The 20,982-nt window shown below is 41.5% G+C and overlaps 1 protein-coding gene across 1 annotated transcript in view; it reads right to left on the minus strand.

The window, feature by feature from the left end:
- LOC132820605 (NXPE family member 3-like) overlaps positions 1-19,871 on the minus strand; it is a 54,791-nt gene extending 34,920 nt beyond the window's left edge. The window contains exons 1-3 of the mRNA XM_060832810.1: positions 19,861-19,871; positions 19,212-19,263; positions 15,063-15,850 (exon numbers count right to left, since the gene is read on the minus strand). Of these exons, the coding sequence (XP_060688793.1) occupies positions 15,063-15,850; positions 19,212-19,263; positions 19,861-19,871 (851 nt within the window). The remainder of the gene's footprint in view (positions 1-15,062; positions 15,851-19,211; positions 19,264-19,860) is intronic.
- Between the last annotated feature and the right edge of the window lie 1,111 nt (positions 19,872-20,982).

Consider the following 20,982-nt stretch of genomic DNA (forward strand, 5'->3'; position numbering starts at 1 on the left):
GTTAGTCAAGGACAATATTACAGTTTCAGAAAGCACGTTTGACAAATCCTCTACTGAGGTAGTATAGGCTGAGATTAGAAACAGGAAAGGAAAGGTTACCCCGTTAGACCTTTTCTACGGCCTCTGAATAGTTCCCAAGATATAGAGGATAGGATAGCAAAGATGATCCTTGATAGGAGCGAGAGTGACAGGGTAGTTATTATGGGGTCTTTAATTTTCCAAATATTGACTGGAATACTATAGTTCAAGTACTTTAAATGGGTCAGTTTCTGTTCAATATGTGCAGGAGGGTTTCTTGAAATAGTACGTTGATAGGCCAACCAAGAGGTGAGGCCACATTGGATTTGGTACTGGGTGGTGAATTCAGCCAGGTGTTAGATTTGGAGGTGAGCACTTTGCTGGTAGTGACCACAAATTGGTTATGTTTACTTCAGTGATGGAAAGGGATAGGTATATACTGCAGGCCAAGAGTTATAGCTGAAGAAAGGCAATTCTGATGCGATTAGGCAAAATTTAGGATGCATAGAATGGGGAAGGAAACTGCAGGAGATGGGCACATTGAAATGTGGAGCTTATTCAAGGACCAGCTACTGTGTGTGCTTGATAGGTATGTACCAATCAGGGAGCGAAGAAGTTGTTGAATGTGGGAGCTGCAGTTTACTGAGGAAGTTGAATCATTTGTCAAGAGGAAGAAGAAGACTTATGTTAGGATGAGATGTGATGGCTCAGTTAGGAAGCTTGAGAGTTACAAGTTAGCCAGGAAAGACCTAAGGAGGGAGCTAAGAAGAGCCAGGAGGGGACATGAGAAGTCATTGGCGGATAGGATCAAGGAAAACTCTAAGGCTTTCTACATCTATATCAGGAATAAAAGAATGACGAGAGTGAGATTAGGGCCAATCAAGCATAGTAGTGGGAAGTTGTGCATGGAGTCAGAGGAGATAGAGGAAGTGCTAAATGTTCACACAAGAAAAAGACAATGTGGTGAAGGAGAATACTGAGATACAGGCTACTAGACTAGATGGGATTGAGATTCACTAAGAGGAGGTATTAGCAATTCTGGAAAGTGTGAAAGTAGATAAATCCCCTGGGCCAGATGAGATTTATCCTGGGTTTCTGGGAAGCCAGGGAGGAGATTGCCAAGCCTTGGCTTTGATCTTTATGTCATCATTGCCTACAGGGATAGTGTCAGAAGACTGGAGGATAACAAATGTTGTCCCTTGTTCAAGAAGGGGAGTAGAGACATCACTGGAACTTAAAGACCTGTGAGCCTTACTTTGGTTGTGGGTAAAGTGTCGGAAAGGGTTCTAAGAGATAGGATTTATAATCATCTAGAAAAGAATAAGACAATTAGGGATAGTGAACACGGTTTTGTGAAGGGTAGGTCGTGCCTCACAAACCTTATTGAGTTCTTTGAGAAGGTGACCAAACAGGTGGATGAGGATAGAACGATTGATGTGGTGTATATGGATTTCTGTAAGGCATTTGATAAGGTTCCCCACAGTAGGCTATTGCACAAAATATGGAGGCATGAGATTGAGGGTGATTTAATGGTTTGGATCATAAATTGGCTAGCTGAAAGAAAACAGGGTGGTGGTTGATGGGAAATATTCATCCTGGGGTTCAGTTACTAGTGGAGTACCACAAGGATCTGTTTTGGGTCAACTGTTGTTTGTCACTAATATAAATAACCTGGATGAATGTACAGAAGAATGCCTTAGTAAAGTTGCAGATGACACTAAGGGCCAGTAGAGTTGTGGATAGTGCCAAAGGATGTTGTGAGTGACAGAGGGACATAGAGAAGCTGCAGAGTTGAGATAAGAGGTGACAAATGGAGTTTAATGAGGAAAAGTGTGAGGTGATTCACTTTGGAAGGAGTAACAGAATGCAGAGTACTGGGCTAATGGTAAGATTCTTGGTAGCATCGATGAGCAGAGAGACCTCAGTGCCCAGGTACATAGATCCTTGAAAGTTGTCACCCAGGTTGAGAGGGTTGTCAAGAAGGCATATGGTGTGTTAGCTTTTATTGGTTGAGGATTGAGGTCCAGAACCATGAGATCATGCTGCAGCTGCACAAAACTCTGGTGTGGCCGCACTTAGAGTATTGCTAACAGTTTTGGTCACTGCACTATAGGAAGGGTGTGAAAGCTTTGGAAGGGTTCAGATGAGATTTACTAGTATATTGTCTGTCATGGAGGGAAGGTCTTATGAGGAAAGGCTGAGGGACTTGTGGCTGTTTTTGTTAGAGAGAAGAAGGTTGAGAGGCAACTTAATTGAGACATATAAGATAATCAGGGGGTTAGGTAGGTCGGACAGTGAGAGCCTTGCTCCTCAGATAGTGATGGCTAGCAAGGGAAGAATTAGCTTTAAATTGAGGGGTAATAGACATAGGACAGATGTCAGAGGCAGTTTCTTTACTCAGAGAGTAGTAGGGGTGTGGAACGCACTGCCCGCAACAGTAGTAGACTCGCCAACTTTAAAGGCATTTAAATGATCATTGGATAAATATTTGGATGAAAATGGAATAGTGTAGGATAAATAGACTTCAGATTGGTTTCACAGGTTGGTGCAAAATCGAGGGCTGAAGGACCTGGACTGCACTGTAATGTTCTATGTTCTATTTTGTAAGTGACATTAGTTTTGCTGGTAGGATCTAATGGATCCTTGAGGTTCATTAGTCGCTGTTTAAGTGTATTGCTAGGTTTGTGGACCAAGGGGTCTGAGTAGTCTGGAAGGCATTTCTGATATTCTTTGATGTAAGGTAATGTGGCTGTAGGTTTTGGTTGCATTGTGTCTGCTTGTTTGGGTTCGGTTCTGAGGAATCAGCAAATTGTGTTTATTGGGTACCCGTTTTCTTGAAAGCGTTACAGAGATATGTTTCCTTCGCTGTTTGTAGTTCTTGAGTGCTGCAGTGTGATGTAGCTTGTTGAAATTGCACATTTCATGCATGAGTGTGTGTGGGAGAGAGGGAGAGAGTGATATCAAGCACACACACACACTCTCAGTCTAGATGTAGGTTTGCTCGCTGAGTTGCAAGGCTCATTTTCAGACGTTTCGTCACCATACTAGGTAACATCTTCAGTGAATTTCCAGATGAAGCGCTGATAGCATGGCCTGCTTTCTATTTATGTGTTTAGGTTTCCTTGGGTTGGTGATGTCATTTCCTGTAATGGCAGCATTTCCTGTGGTGATGTCATTTCCTATTCTTTGTCTCAAAGAGTGGTAGATGGGGCCCAAATCGATGTGTTTGTTGATATAGTTCTGTTTGGAATGACGTGCTTCTAGGAATTCTCTTGCATGTCTCTATTTGACTTGTCCTAGGATGGATGTGCTGTCTCAGTGGAAGTGGTGTCCTTCCATGATGCCAAGGGATCTGAGTAGTCTGGCAGTCATTTCCAGGATATCTTTGATGTAGGGGAGAGTGACTGGGGTTTCTGGACATGTTTTGTCTGTTTGTTGGGGTTTGTTGCTGAGAAATAGCCTCATGAAATTACATCACCAACCCAAGAAAACCTAAATACATAAATAGAAAGTGGGCCATGTTACCAGTGCTTCATCTGGAGGCTCACTGATGATGTTACCTAGTATGGTGACGAAACATCTGAAAATGAACCTTCCAGCTCAGTGAGCAAACCTACATCCAGAGCCTCAACAAAAGCTACAAATCTTTGCAAAACCCGCTAACTTTCTCTCTCTCTCTCTCTCTCCCCCTCATATGCACACACACATACATATAAGTCTATGGGGTGATCTGAGCTGAGATGTCATCTCAGGAATGTGACTTGAAAGAAGTTCTGGGACTTGCACATTGATGAATCGAAACCTACAACCCATTCTAAAAACATGAAAAATTTAATAGCAATCTATTTGTTTAATATCTCACATCACTGTATGACACTATGAATATAAGCTTGTACTCCCAATTAAACCTTTTGGACTATAACCTGGTTTTGTGTGATTTTTAACTTTATCTACACCAGTCCAACACTGGCACCTCCACATCATGGCTAATTTATCACAGCCAACTTGAGCATCATACCATCATAGCTTCCTTTCTTTAGATTCAGGACCATAGTCTCACAATCAACTGAGGTATTCTCCAACTTAATAAATAACTATCATATTATAGTCACAGTGGGATCTTGGTATCAATCCTTGAAGAAGAAGGAGATAGGGATAAGGTGGGTTAAGAAGGCATACACAATATTTGCCATTATTAGTTGAGGCATTAAATACAAGAACAGGGAAGTTCTAATGGAGTAGTATATAACATTTATTAGACCATAACTGAAGTAGCCTGTGCAATTCTGGTGACCACATTATGGAAAGGAAGTGTCAGAGCAGAGAAGGTTGAGGGGAGGATCTGATTAAGTTCTACAAAAATATGTGGGACATTAATAACATAGATAGGAAGAAACCCTTCCATTTAGTAGAGGGGTCAATAAGCAGAAGGTTTGATTTAAACTAAGGACAAGAGGTTTAGAGAGGATTTCAGAAAGTCTGTATTTCATCCAGACACAGGAAGATATCTACATTTCATTGCTTGAAAGAATGTTGGAGGCAGGAACCATCACAACATGTAAGAGATATTTAGATTAAATGCCAATGCCTCTCTTGTGCTGTAAAATTTTCCGTTCATTCTAAAAGCCTTGAAACTTGGTTTCCAATCTTTAATCTTATTAGTAGCACATTTTTCAAATTCTGCAGAGCCATCACAGAGGAAATCATCAAACTGAATTGTTAAAATATCTGAAAGTTTCCCTTTGTATTAGTAAAGCATAGCATTCTTGGGACCTGCTGTAAATGAACACAGCTATTGTCAGCAAAAAGAAAAGTCTCCTGAACAAAATAAATTCCTCATATTATCACACAGACATATTTAATTTCATTTTCATATTTTCCCTTTTGGCAGGTTTCAGAGTCATTTATTTGAGTTGTTTCATCCAACAGAAACACGGCTTTTACACCATTTGATCTATACTCCTGTGGATATAGATGAAAAATATAAAAAATAAGATCTTTAGAATTACCTTTCTTACAATTTAACATTCAAATTAGCCAACTGGCTCCAAACTCTGATGCAATTAGCTTTGTATTAGCTTACTAGTTGCATGTTCGTGACATTTTCCACACAAAACCACCTACCAGACAAAGCTGGCTATTCCATACTTCAAATTAGACCCCAAATGCCTTCTAACTATTTAATTCCTTTGTTTTGCATCTCGTTATTTTACCCTCTTAATTTTTGGCTGTGATCAAACCTACACAGCCACCAGGCCTTCTTCTTTTTGTATGTGAAGCCCTGATTTAATTGTGTAATCTATTCAAGGTGCAGGATTAATACTGTAAGAACTCACATATGGTTGGAGACCCTTTCTTTCTCCTACACATCACTCTCAGAAACACCATTAGAATTCACACTGCACTTTTTTTTCCCACACTTTACCCCATTCTGCTAGTTCATAGATGTAATTTCTTGGCCTTGAACATCTTGAACATCAATCCAATATTCAACCTTGTCGTAGCTTTTCCTGCACAATGTATAATACAGCTGGAAGAGTGTGAACAGTTCTCAGGAAAGGTACACTGGCATTAGAGGCAGTCCAGAGAAGATTCACTGGGCTGATACCAGATACGGAGGGGCTGTTTTATGAGGAGAGGTTGAGTAGATTGGGCCTGTAGTCATTGTAATATAGAAAAATGAGAAGTGGCTTCATTGAAACATACAAGATTTTTACAGGACTTGCCAGGATTGATGTGGAAAAGTTGTTTCAGCTTGTGGGAGAATCTAGGACCAGAGTGCTTAATCTCAGAGTAAAGAGTCACACATTGAAGACAGAGACAGAATTTCAGAGGGTAGAGAATCTGTGGAATTCTATACTGCAGAGGGCTGTGGAAGTAGGTTCGTTAAGTATTTAAGTGTTATGGACCAGGCCAGACCCCCTCAAAACATTTTAAAAATGTAGCCCAGGCCCTGACTTTTTTTAATTTAAAAGGCAGATGTGAGGTGGGTATGCCAGGAGTGATGCAGCTAGTCAAACCACTCGGCTATAAGCAAAACACAATTTATTTACACACTACGGTTGAAATACAAACAAAAGAAAACAGAATTTAGAATAATGTAACTATTTGAAAACCCAACAGACACGATACTGCAACTTACAAAGAAGCTGTTCCAATCCCTGCAACATTCCATAAATGTACCTCTTGGCAAAAGTTAAATTCAAACACAGGTTCTTAAAGGCAGGAAAGATTTCAGAGAGAAGAGTCAGGAGAGAAGGAACATCTGTTGAAGCATGAAACTTGTTTCACTGTAGCTGCTTCCCAGCTACCAGAAGTTTCTGATTGCCCACTAAAACAAACCAAACTAGAAAGAAAAACTGAATTGGGAGAACTGACCACTCCCCTGCCATTGTTTAAAGTAGACATTTCCAGGCATATCGGCAACTCTGCATTTATGATACCCATTAAAAAAAATTATGAGGTAAAAAGGCGGCTGAGGGATTTGAATGGCCAGTATTCCATAAGATATCTGGCAATATTATGTTCAGCCATGGAGGGTCCGTGTTTAATTTTGACTCACCAGAAAAAGCTAAGGACATCCTGGATACTTTAAAATAGACTGGCTGGTTTGAATAATATGGACAATAATGTTTAATTTGTTTTTCTCTGTAATTTGCTTGGTTTACCTGATTGTTGGTGTTTTTAAAATATATGTGTGGGTCCTAATTATTATTTTTTTCTTTTTCTCTTTCTTTTCCCTTCTCTCTCCCCTCCCGTTATTCTTTGTTCCTTTTTCTCATCTTTTCCTTTTTGTTCTTCTCCCTTGGTATGGGATAGGGTGGGTGGGGGGGGGGGGGGGAAACGGGAAGGTTTATGTATTTCTTTTCTACCAGGTGTGCCTACGGTTAAAGTATGGATGGGGCAGGTTTAGCACCCACTTTTAACTCGCTTGTTATAAGATGTGTGCAACTTTTTCTTAATTTGTGTTGTCTGGAACTGGGGCACGGCTTCAGCTAGAAGGAGCCATGGAGGGGGTTAGTGAGTAGTATGACCACCTCCTGTGGGCAAGGGGGAAAATCTCCTTTCATTTGTGTTATATGTTGGTTTGTTGTAGAGGTAGTTGTTAGAAGTTTTGATTCCACAATTTTGGTAGCTGTATTTTTAAATTCATACAAACTGTTTGCTTGGTGCACTACGAGTGGGGTTCTTCCTCCTGGGGGGTCACGGACTGTCTCAGACAGCTATGGCTAACCATTTGTTTAAATGGTGCACCTGGAATGTTAAGGGGAGTTATTCACCAATTAAAAGAAAAAACATACTTCCAAGCCTTAGAAAAGAGAGGTCGATGTAGCCTTGCTGCAACAAACACATTTAACCGATAAAAAGCACTTGAAGTTACAGCAAGGAGGGTTTGGACAGGTGTTTTTCTCATCCTTTAATTCAAAAAGTAGAGGAATTGCTATATTCATCCAGAAGACTCTCCCATTTCAACTGTTAGACCAAATTAAGGATGAATATGGGAGATTTATGATTCTTAAAGCATTAATGCATGCAGAGAAGTATGGGATTTTGAGTGAATTTTGCCCTCTGGCACATTCCCTCAAATTTCTAACTGATGTGCTTTCCAGGTTGATGGCTCTTGGGGCGTATTGTAAAATTATAGGGGGAGATTTTAACTGACTTATTGACCCCGAAGTGGACAGTATGACCCTACAACCTAGGCAGCTGGTAGACGTGAACAGGGAGCTGGGGTTGGTGGATGTGTGGAGATATCTTCACCCCGAAGGTGGGATTTCACCTTTTTCTCTAATCCATATCGGTGCTATACCAGGATTGACATGATTTTTGCCTCATTGACCTTTTTGAATTTGGTGCTATCTTGCAGAATTGGGAAAATAGCCATTTCCGATCATGTGGCAGTGTACGTGGAGGTTAAGGTCAGTGGTAACGGGACAGGCCTGCGGCACTGGTGCATGGATCCTTTCCTCTAGAAGGAAAGCAAGTTTAAAAGAGTATTTTTCGTGGGAATTTGAAATCTTTTGGGAGATTTATTTGGGTACAGCCAGTAATCTGTGTAATCTTTGCTGTGGTAGAATGCAAGGCCTATGCACGGGATTTGATTATTTCTTACTTGGCGACCCGGAAGAGGCAGAAGGGAGAGCAGCAGCATTTGTTCGAGGCTTGCCTGAAGGCAGCTGAGTTAGCATACTTCGACAGACCATCTGTAATCAAATTACAGTGGATTATAGCCCTCAGGGCTATTTTGAATCTGTGTTCACCCAGACAGCAAAGAGAGAACTCTCTTTTGTGAAACACAGGTTATTTGAATATGGTGATCAACCAGCTAGATATCTAGCATGCCTGGCCAGAAAGAAGAATGACCCCAGTCTGACACATCCATCAGAGAGAGTGCTGGCACTCTTCCTTGCGATGCCAAAAAGATTAATGCAGCATTTAGGAAGTTTTACTTTGAGCTGTACTGGTCAGAGGGCTGTGAGGACATATTGGCAAAGATGCAGTTTTTTTTTTAAGACCCTGGACCTTCCAGGTGTAACGTCAGAGCGGGTGTCTTTTCTGAATGCCCCTCTGACAATCCAAGAAACACAGGAGGTGGTGAGGCAGCTCCAGAGTGGTAAGGCGCCCGGCCCAGACGGATTTCAAAGTGAGTTTTATAAGGAGTTTATAGACAAGCTGGCTGGGCCACTGTTGGATACATATAGCGACTCGTACATCAGGACTGCCTCCCATCCTCTGTGAGAGAAGCAAATATTTCTCTTATTCTCAAGAAAGGGAAAGCTACAGAGGATTGCATTTCGTACAAGTCCATATCGCTACTGAACATAGATTTTAAAATTCTGTCAAAAATTCTGGCGTTGAGGCTCTTGCCCTTTATTGTAAAGGAGGACCAGGCAGGTTTTATTAAGGGTTATATTAGAAAATTATTAAACATAGTCCAGAAATGCCAGCAAAGGTTGATTCCAAGCTTGGGCGAAAGCGTTTGACCAGGTGGAGTGGCCATACCTCTTTTATGTCCTGGAGCAGTTTGGTCTTGGAGGGGTTTTTCCCAGGTCGGTGGCAGTGTTATATAGTGACCCGAAAGCAGCGACTTTCATGAATGGTATACGGTTAGATAATTTTAGTATTGGCAGATGCAGCCAACAAGGGTTGCCTCTCTCGCCACTATTATTTAATTGGTGATTGAGCCATTGGCAGAGGCTACAGGGAGGGATCCCAATGTAATTGCCCTGGAGATAGGGTCAGGCAGGCATAAGATCACCCTTTACGCGGATGGCGTTCTTCTCTTTTTAACTGATCCAATGACATCTGTGCCCCATTTAATACAAGTGATTCATCTATTTGGTTTGTTTTCAGGGTATAAAATTAATTTTATGAAATCAGGGGCCATGCCTTTGTGAGGCTTTACTAGAATATCTAATCTTGGGAATGGAACCCATTTCCCTTTCAGGTGGTCACAGGGAGGTTTCCTGTATTTAGGCATTTTTATCACCCCGGTCTTTGAGCAATTGTATAAAGCTAACTTTGTGCAGTTGCTAGAGAAGACAAGGCAGGACCTTCGGTGCTGGGAAGATCTTCCGATATCCTGGTTGGGTAGAATAACTCTGGTCAAAATGAAAGTTCTTCCTTGCTTATGCTATCCCATGTGAATGCTGCCTTTGATGCTGCCTAGGCAAGCACTATGGCTGTTTAACAGTTGGCTTGGATCTTTCATCTGGCATCACAGGCAGCCTTTGATTAAGCTTGCCAAATTGCAGCTTCCACAGGGGATGGGAGGTTTGGATTTCCCAGATTTTAAGAACTATCAGTTGAGTTCCTGACTACCCTATGTGGCTGATTTGGCTTACCAGGACCCACGGTCAATCTGGTTGGACATTGAGGCCCCCCAGCAAAATGCCTCCTCATCAATTTGTTCATGGACAAAGTGAGGACTGTTATGGACCATTGCAGAAATCTGATTGTCCTTAACATGGCTAATGCATGGAGAATGATGCTGCATAGTGAGGTTAACTTACAAAAAATTTCCCCTTACACTCCCATAGTGGGAATGTTAGGATTCCAGCCAGGGTCAATGGACTCTGGCTTTGAATGCTGAAAGTCTAGAGGAGTCTCCTGTTTGGGAGATTTATTTGACGGGGAGGTCATGATGTCTTTCGAGCAGCTGAGTCAGAAATCCGAGCTATCTAGGAGGGACCTTTCATTACTTACAGATTAGGGACTTTACACAGAAATCGACTACATTGATGGTTAGTCCCTATAACTCTGATATAGAGAGGAGAGTGCTTTGGTCTACGGGCGCTCTCTCAGTCAGCACCCTCTATCATTTGTTGGGAGGTAAGTTTTCAAAGGACATTGAGTGGCTGTGCAGAATTTGGACTCAAGAACTGTGGGTGAAGATCTTGTCAGAGGTATGGGAGGGTAGTTGGGAGAATGTAAGGAAGATTTCAGTTTGTAAGAGGACGCAGGCAATGCAATTGAAGGTACTCCACAGGACTCATTTGGCACCGGAGCAGCTTGCGAAATTCAACACATGAGCATCCCCAGTGTGTCGCAAATGTAAAACAGATGTTGATACTCTTACTCATTGCCTGTGGTCATGCCTCAAACTTCGTAGGTATTGGAGTGTTATCGCGAGTGTTTTGGAAGAGGTCTTGGGAATCGAGGTTAAGTTGGATCCAGTGTCTCTCCATTTGGGTTTGCCAAATCTCCCTTCTTTGGATGCACGTGGGAAGAAACTGTTTAATATTCTTTCATTCTGTGTGAGGAAGAACATCCTGATGAGCTGGGTGCTGGAGATTCCGCCGGGACTCTTGGGGTGGCGTAGATTAGTTATGGAGCACATCCCCCGGACTTCCTTATGTGCATGATGCATCAGAAAACAGAACTGATTTATAGAACATGGCAACCCTTTCTGAATTATATAGACGTAGACTTGTTGGCTATTTCGTTCAGGGCCTTTGTGTAGTCACGTGGGCTGTGTCTAGCAGTCCGGGGGGCCCTTGGGAGGAAGAATTCCAAACAAATACAGGTTTGCTTACTGATGCTCCCAGTGATGGGGAGCTTTAGTGGGATTGTGCTGAGTGCGGTAACTGAATGTAATTTAATTTATCTTGGTTTAACTTAGTTTTTTTTAGTTATTTATTGAATTGAAGTTTTTGCAGGATTTTTTCTCTCTCCTCAGTGGTTTGTGGAGTAGAATAGTAGTTTGTTTACTGTTACTGTCATTATATTATAAGGTTGTTATACTGTTTTACAGTGATTTGTAATTTTGTAAAAAAAAATTTAAAACCTTTTTTCTCAATAAAAATACTTACAAAATAAAAGAATATTTTGGAATATTGCATGCAATTCTGGTCTCCTTCCTATCTGAAAGATGTTGTGAAACTCGAAAGGGTTCAGAAAAGAGGTTGGAGGATTTCAGCTATAGGGAGAGGCTGAACAGGCTGGGGCTGTTTTCCCTGGAGTGTCGGAGGCTGAGGGGTGACCTTATAAAATCATGAGGGGCATGAATAGGATAAATAGACAAAGTCTCTTCCCTGGGGTGGGGGAGTCCAGAACTGGAGGGTTTATGTTTAGGGTGAGAGGGGAAAGATATAAAAGAGACCTATGGGGCAACTATTTCATGCAAAGGGTAGTATGTGTATGAAATGAGCTGACAGAGGAAGTGGTGGAGGTTAGTATAATTGCAACATTTAAAAAGCATCTGGATAGGTACATGAATAGGAAGGGTTTGGAGAGATATGGGCCATGTGCTGGCAAGCGGGACTTGACTGGGTTGGGATATCTGGTTGGCACGGACAAGTTGGACTAAAGGATCTGTTTCCATGCTGTACACCTCTGTGACTCTATGACTCTAAAGAAAAATTCAGCAACTTGAATTAGATTTCGAAAGGGAGAGAGAAAGAGAAAACGTAAATGGCAAAAAGGTAAAAGAAAATCAAAGCATTAGATTTCAAGAAAAATGCATGAATTAGAATAAGAGAATAAAAGTAACATTTAAATCATTGAGGACAGCTTCAATTTTGGATGTTGTGAAACTTGAAAGAGTTCAGAAAAGGTTTACATGGATGTTTCTGGGGTTGAGTGTTTGATCTACAGGGAGAGCCTGAATAGGCTGGGGCTGTTTTCCCTGGAACATTGGAGGCTATGAGGTGACCTTATAGAGATTTATAAAATTATGAGGGGCATGGATAGGGTGATTGGACAAAGTCTTTTCCTTGGGGTGGAGAAGTCCAGAACTAGAGGGCATAGGTTTAAGGTGAGAGGGGAAAGATATAAAAGGGACCTAAGGGATATCTTTTCATGCAGAGGCTAGTGCATTATGGAATGAGCTGTTAGACCAACTGTCTTAGAACAATCCATGACTTGCAGTAACTGTGCTGCAGAAATAAATCCTTTTACTGAAGATGTGTTGAAAGAGTCAGAAAGGACAATGCTTAATTTAAAAAACATTGTTGCCTCAGGCTCAGAAGAAGTGTACTGCAAAAGGAGACAGGTAAAGCTATCTGAATAACAATACATATGGCAATCTTGGGCAATGTCTGGTAAAACTGATAGCAATCATACTCAAACCTATTGGAGAGGTAAAAGAAAAGAATGCTTTGAAGATAAGTGACACAGCTAGATCCAACACTGACACTATGCAGCAGCAAGAAACTGTAGTTTTATTATTCCTTCAATTGTTGCCCATCCTTAATTACCCTTGAACTGAGTAATTTGCCAGGACACTTCAAAGGGAAGTTACAAATCAATCATATTGATGTGGGACTGAAGCTACATGCAGACCAAAATGGTTCAGTATGGCAGACTTCCTACCTCTAACAACATTAAGTGAACCCAGTGAGTTTTTACAATAGTCAATGATAAATGTCACGATCATTATTACTGAGGCGAGCTTTACATTAGATTCCCCAAAGTGTGGAAACAGACTCTTTGGCCCAACCAGCCCACACCCCCACCGCCCCCCCCCTCCGAAGAGGAACCCACCCAGATTCATTTCCCCTCTAACTAATGCACCTAACACTACAGGCAATTTAGCATGGCCAATTCACCTGACTTGCACATCTTTGGACTGTGGGAAGAAACCAAAGCACGCAGAGGAAACCCACACAGACACAGGGAGAATGTGAAAACTCCACACAGACAGTTGCCTGAGGCTCGAATTGAACCTGGGACCTGGTGCTGTGAGGCAGCAGTGCTAACCATTGAGCCACCGAGCTGCCCAGAACTTTTAGGTTCCAGAACTTTTAACTCAATTTAAATTCCTACCAGCTTTCTTGGAGTGCTTTGAGCTCAGGTCCCTAACTCTTCAATAAATTTTTTAACTATTGTTTCTTTTTCACCAAACCATGCTGACTGTTCCCAATTAACTTGCGTTCTTCAAAGTCTACAGTAATAATCTAATTAATGATTGATATTAACAGCTTCTTGAATTCTCTATTCCTGAGATGCTGCCTGGCCTGCTGTGCTTTGACCAGCAACACATTTGCAGCTGTGATCTCCAGCATCTGCAGACCTCATTTTTTACTCTTCATGACTGATGTCAGGCTAACTGACCCATATTTTAGAACTTGCTGCTCTCATCCCTTCTTGAACAGAGGGATTGTATTTGCTACTTTCCAGTCTGATAGAATCTTTCCTTAATCGAGGGAGTTTTGGAAAATTATCAGCGATGCATCTACTATGTCACTAGCCACCTCTGTTATTATCCTAGAATGAAGTCGATCAGGACCCAAGGATCTCTCAGTCCCCAGATCCATTATTTGGTCACACTTCCTTAGTGTTTGTAATTTCACCAAGTTCCTGTCTCCCTTCCACTTCCCAATCTATACCTGTTACCACACTTTCTTTTGCATCCCATCAATTCAGGAGCAAAACATTTATTCATTTTATCCACCACTTCATTACGAATACTTTTTGACCCACTATTCTCATGCAATTGAGAACTAACACACAGTTCTAAAGAAAGGTCACTGGACCTGAAACATTACCTCTGCTTTACCTCAACAGATGCTGCTAAAGCGGCTGAAATATTCAAGTGATTTCCATTTTTGTTTCACATTTCTATCATCCACATTCTTTGGTTTATTTTTAGCACATTCTTTATTTACTCTTTGCTTTTTAAAATGTCTGGAGAGATTCTTGGGATCTATTCTTTCATTTCTAGCTAGCTTCTTTTATGTATTTCTCCTGTTTAATTTGATAGTCATTCTTTGCTGTTAATTACATGCTGTCCAGTCATCTGACCAGCCACTTGCCTTTGTACAATTATATGTTTTTTTCCTTAACATTTGTTGCTTACTTAACTTCTTCAGACAGTAGGTCTTTCCTTGGAATTTTTAAGAAACTTCCTCAAAAGTATTCTATGAACTCCAGGCTAGTACCTAAATTCTTCCAGTTTACATGTTTAACAACATCACCTATAATTTTCATCATCTCTATCCAAGCTGTTCTTCATCCTGAACTCTTGAGCTAAGATCATTTCGAACTATTGCACCAATGCCATTCTTGATTAATAGTGCTAGTCCAACACCTTGACATAGCTCCGTATTTTTCTTGAATGTGATATGCCTCTCAATACTCAGGATACAATTCTGATCATCTCACAGCCACATTTCTGTAATATCTATGCGGTGATATTTATTTACTTCAATGATGACTATTGTTTTGTTCACTTTGCAATGAATGCTATGCACTTTCAGATACATAGCCGTGAGCTTTGCCTTTTCATTTTCTACATCACTGCTAGCTTGAACTGAAGATGTAGTCTTAGGTTTATTCTTTCTGTCCCTGCAATTCTCTGAACTTCATTCACGTCATAGGATGATTCACAATTTTCATTTGACATTTAGATTGCTTACATATTAAATTAGTAACGATATGTGACAGCTTCCAATCTCTAATTTAATGCTAACACATGCCCAAGAGGTGAGTGAATTCATGTTTCTACATTGATTCTCCAGCATTGACAGTTCCACAAAGTACACTAATGAGACCCATACTCTCACCAGGGAACACCACCTAAGGGTTTTGAATCAGTGACGTACCTTTGGAAGTAAAGTCCTTCTTCTCCTATTAAGAGATTCTGCTGATAACCTCCCATTGTGTGGGTGACACGAGCAGAGCACGGAAGTTCTTTAGGTCTGTAACAAAACCAGGGCTCCCCAGTTCTGATATCAGTAAAGTTACAGAGTGGTTGAGATTGAGACAAACAAAGATTACACACAGTGGTCTCGGAGACAGCTCCTGATCTGAATGTACTTTGAAAGTACACTCTCTCTGGTTGTTCCTCACGTAGTCTTTTAAGTGCTTGGATCCCTTCACTGGGATGAACCAGTAAAACAGAGACTTCAACTTTCCCTGGCCAGAATAAAGTAAAATTAATATAGTAAGTTCCATTTTGGTTGTCTATAACTGTTCCTGCTGAACCAGCCTTTAAAGCTGGGGTGTGGATCCGAGCTTGGAGATAGTCACCACCATATCGCTTTGGGTGACCTTCAAAATCATACATCTGCAGCATCACTTGTAGCTGATCTCCCACATAGAAAGTCTTTGCAGAATTTAAAATTACAAAATGAACATGTGCTGGGTCACTGCTTTTCTGAAAGGGCACAGCAGAGTTGGGGGGTTTAGGCCATTCGATCATTTTCATAAGGAATGTTCTCTCTGATCTTTCTTCAGGGGTGAAGCTGTGATTATGGTATCCACATTGCACCAGTCTTCCTGTCCAAAGAGATGTTTCCGTCTCCTTTAGTTGTACAGTTGTAGAATAGAACTTTGGAGATGGGTAACTCTTCCAACTTGCCTCTGTTCCCCAGATTGGTTCGTTATGAGTCTGTGGAAAGTTACAACTTTATAAAACAACAAATTATCGAGATTTGCTTTAGGTTTACTCTCCAAAACACACCCATACATGGCCAAGAAAGAAGAGGGGATTTAAAAAAAAAGAAGGGGTAAAGTTTCAGTGAGTTGTTCAGGATGATGCTGGATTAGAGGATGTTGAAAACTGCTCCAGGAGAGCACAGGCACATGAAGATGATCCCAGCTTTAGAATGTTCACTGTAAGAAGTAGAAATTAGGAATGAGAGAATGTGAAACTGCTAAGTGTCAAAGGAAAATAACAAAAACACCATGTTTTTCATTGAGGAAAGGCTGCAGAAAGATTTAGCCAGGAAGTAAGGGGACGATAGAAGTAGATGTGAAACAAGCTGAAATACTGTTGAGAGTCATTCCATTTGTGCACCTTGGAGGAGTGGAGAGAAAACACAAACCCATAGACACACACACACAAACACCGAAATGTGCACAGATAAACATACACACATACACAGATATAGACTCACAGGCACAAAAACAGACATGCGCACACATACAGACACACACAAAAAAACAGACATGCACACACATACAGACACATACAAGCACACACAAAAAGACAGAAATGCGCACACGCACAGGCACACAAACACACACACAAAAACAGACATATGCACACACATACAAACACACACACAGACACATGCACACAGACAACCACACACATCATTCACAAACACACAGACATACAAACACACACATACAGATAGACACGCAAGTCATTATCCATCAGAAAACCGCATTTCTGAGTCTGATGGCCTGCTCTTACCTTCAGTGCAGACTTCACTCCCACCCCAAACCCAAAAACACCTTCTCCTGCCCAGTATAGACCTCCCTGTTCCACCACGAGAAGCGACTACCCTGCCCTGCACACCTCCCCGAATCAACATCCTTCTCATCCCAACCTTTCCCTCTCAGCAGATTTGACACCACCCCTCCAGGACCTAATAGCCCCTCCCTCAGTCCCCTGCCATATCCAATACCCCCCGATCATCCCTGTCTGCTTAAACAATCCGATACTTAACTGCCCCCTTGCTAATTTACATCCCAGCAACCTGGCACCTATTCTCTTCCCGTTTGGCACCCTATTATCCTGGGACCCTGACCTCACATTTGTCTTACACTTGACTGCAGAAATCAAAGTGACTGTCTGTGATGCTGGACCTTTCCATTACAGAATACAACAGCTGATTGCTGTGAAAAAGGAATTGCTCAAAGCTATGAGGGACCTTTAAGAATGTAATTACAGCGTGCCATTTCTAAAGCTGCCCTGATCAGGATATCCTGTCAAAAATGCAGAACTGCCTCACGGTATTCGGAAAATAAGGATGGAATGGCAATCTGTATGAGTTTGAAAAACCTAGCAAACAGTCAATTGCATTTGTGGAGCAGATAGTGAAAGCTGGGTCAGGGGATGGCTCAATACATACTCCTGCTCCTCCAGACTCAGACCTGGAGAGAAATTGTTTCCCCCTTCCATACTCCTCTGCTCCTGACTCTGTGCTTCACCAATGCTGCCAACATCTCTGTTGCATTGCTGACACACTTTGCAGGCTACTTGCGGCAATCACCAGGAATTCTGTTTGAAATGTTCTGATCAGCACCACACAGGCAACAATTTCCTTATGAGCTAAACAGAGACTGAAGACAGCAATAATTTACAGTAATCCTTTTTGTGTTAACTATCATTCTCAAAAAGGTAAAAACAATGACTGCAGATGCTGGAAACCTCCTTGGACGCTGCCTGAACTGTTGTGCTCTTCCAGCACCACTAAACCAGAATATCATTCTCAAAAGGCTATCAGAATTAAAATCCCAACTTCTTGCCTCCAGGCCAATCTAAGTATCCTCTGTGTCTCCAAGATTCACTACTTTTATGAGGGACAGGTCTCCTGCCACACTGTGGGTGATGGTAACTGTCATTTTTATGTTTATCCTGTCGCCTTGAATTGGGGTGAGATCATCGGCAAGTCACCTGACTAAGTGTGAAGTGAACCTTGAATGTCTTCCCTAATGAAACTTCGCTATGTAGACTGGATAGGTGTTAAATTCAGTTGGTGTTTACATGCTAAGCAGTAGTAAAGAAGTTTTTTTTAATGAGTATGGGTTAGGAAACTAAAATAAGCAGCAAGCCAGCAGGTCATAATTGTGATTAAATATGGACTATTAATTTCCAGCTTCCATTATCTGATTTTCAAACCTATCAAAATGGATTGAAACCAGTCAGGCACGGAAACTTCCATGTCCTTTCTTTAATCTTGATGATAAGTTTCACATATTGGAAAAGAAAGGTCTTGCCTGCAATTATTTAGTTTGGAAACAACGACCAGACAGGGGAACATAGGAGTGAGTGGAATTCAAACAAGTGCTTTGGCAGCACAATGGACACAGGAACTTGTTCTCTCTCCCACTTTCTGTTCGGGAAAGTCAAAGCAACCAATGACAACTCGAATGATGTCTGCCATATTCATGGCTGCTGCTGCTGATCCAGGACACTGCAAACCAACCATGGGATTCACCTCCAATGCCCCTAAAGACTTTAAACTGCATATTCTTTTAACTTCTCTTTTGTATTGTACACTAGCCTCTTAAACTTTGTACTTGTGTTTGTGTGCATGTGTTTGATGTTGCATCTTGATTATTTTTCTCAGGCTTAGTAAGTGATAAAATTCATCTTTCTTTCACTCTAGTAAACCTTGCAAAAGGGTCCTTAATGTCTCAAATGAACTATAATCATGCTAGAACAAAAGCTAAAGCACTTGCTGTGGCTGGGTGAGGAGTTTGAGAAGAGCCGAGCCGTGCACCTCTTCATCTAATTGCAACAATTTTCCGAACCTGGTTACTATCCAGTAAACCTTGCAGGAAATTTGTATTTTAGCTGTGAGCATATTTAACCTTAGCAGGAGTAAGTTTTGGCCGTGTATTATTGTCAATGTTTTTTTCAAGGCTCCAACGTGAATAGTTGCTCTTTGAGCAAAGTGCCAGGAAACTACAGTTGCCAGTGGAATTTTCTCAGCACAGGAGTGTCAATAACTTTAGAAAAGAAAAAATAATTAAAATTAGATAGAGAAACACTACATTCACTACCTAAACCTCAACAAATTTCTCACAATCAACATGCATACTCACATTTTCAAATGCTGCAATGTTAAGCTTTATTTAATATCATTGCTGTTATATCATTTTACGCACCTGTATTTTAAACACCATCACAATCATAGACAAAGGTACCAGCACTACAATCAGTTTCATCACCCTGAAATGCAAACGGCACATGGAGCTGGGCTGCAATGAGCCTTTACTAACTTTTTTGTCCATACTTGGAGCTCACTGTTCACCAGAATAAACAGTGTGTTCACGTCCTTCTTAAATCTGCAACAATAAAACAACAAAAATCACTAAAACAAATCTCAGAATATATTTGTTACCAGAGGTCACATTGGATTCTTCATTCTATTTGTGTAAAGCCATGTGACTACACAATGCATCCATTGCAGGTAACTCCAGAATTATAGAGATTACAACTTGGCAGACAGATAATTTCATTGAGAAAGGGGTTGAAGTAGATTCTGATGGTACATTCAAATCTTGTAATTTTAATCTTGATGCCAAATTATTTGGTGAAGAAATGTTCCCTTTCTAGAAGGAAAATTGTAAATCTTGAGAATGACACATACCAGTGTGACTCATATTGTCCACTCATATAGGACCAGTACTGAGGAAGTTAGAATGTCACAGAGGGATCAGCTTTACTTCTCTTTCAGGGCACTTTGGGGACTTTAGGGTTAAAAATCCCACGACCAAAGGACTTACTGCAAAAGCAACTGAAAGCCTCTACTCTTTCAGTCCATGCATGTGGATTCTCCCATTCCATGCAAGTAAGCCCAGACAAGACCTTTGTCCTTTCCAGACAGGACGAATAGTCCTGGCACCAACCCAGTTAACTGCCTCCCTCTCGCATTGTCTTACCTCACCTCCATAGTAACATAGGTATGTGAATCCCCCCCATTTACCTCTCCTCCATATTAGCATAAGCAAGTGAGTTCCCCATTTGTAACAGGCAAAACCTTTCTGCCTTAATTTCTTTCCATTAACACGTAATCATGGAAGATATGATAATCAGTTTCTGTAATCCATTCACACGTTACCACCATGACGTCGGCTGCACCTCTTGCCGTCCCATGCAAACACAACTAAAGGCAAACCAGAGCCTGCCTTCAATCGCACAGTATCCAATCAAACCAGAGGCAGAACGGGGAATCCAGACCCTCATTGACTCTTTTTCTGGCGCAAGGTATCTTGGTCCCGTGCAAGTCACCTTGCAACAATCTTCCCAGAACCCAAACCAGACTGACGGGACTGGAGGCTTATGCAGGATCTGAGGAAGATCAATGAGATTATGGCACCGCTACACCCTCTCATCCCAATCCTGGCTGTCATATTACGTTGCAAACTAGCTGATGCTTGCATCTTTACTATTATTGATCTATAGCATGCCTTCCTTTCCATCCCGCTACATCCGGACTCTCAATATTTATTTGCCTTTACGACCAGGGTGTACTTGGACCCACCTGCCCCAGGGATTTGTCCACTCAACGACTCTATTCTCCCAAACCCTCCATAATCAGTTACAGACCCTGAAACTCCCTCTACCATTGTTCAATATGTAGACAACCTGCTCATCACCAGTAACAGCCTGTCAAACTGTGAGACCGATACCATGGTATTACTGAACTTTGTACATTTCCTTTGGTATGTGGTTCTGCCCCATAAAGGTCAAGCGCTGTCAAAAGGAGGTGAAACTTTTGGGGTGTCTCCTCTCCGCAGGGGAATGAAAATTGACGGAAGAACACATTCGGCCCATTGCAGAAACCCCACCACCTATGACCCCTAAACAAATGCAAGTCTTCCTTGGACTTTTAAATTTCTGTAGGCAATGGATTCTGAATGTCGCCCTGCAGACTCCCCTACTGACTCCGCTGGCATCAACCAATGCTCCCCCCAACTTCACTTTTACAATCAAGCAGCTGACAGTATTCACCGAGCTAAAAAACAGCCTTCTACCAGCCCCAGCTCTAGGCTGAGCCCTGT

This window comes from Hemiscyllium ocellatum, chromosome 12, assembly GCF_020745735.1.
Source record: "Hemiscyllium ocellatum isolate sHemOce1 chromosome 12, sHemOce1.pat.X.cur, whole genome shotgun sequence".
Lineage (NCBI taxonomy): Eukaryota > Metazoa > Chordata > Chondrichthyes > Orectolobiformes > Hemiscylliidae > Hemiscyllium > Hemiscyllium ocellatum.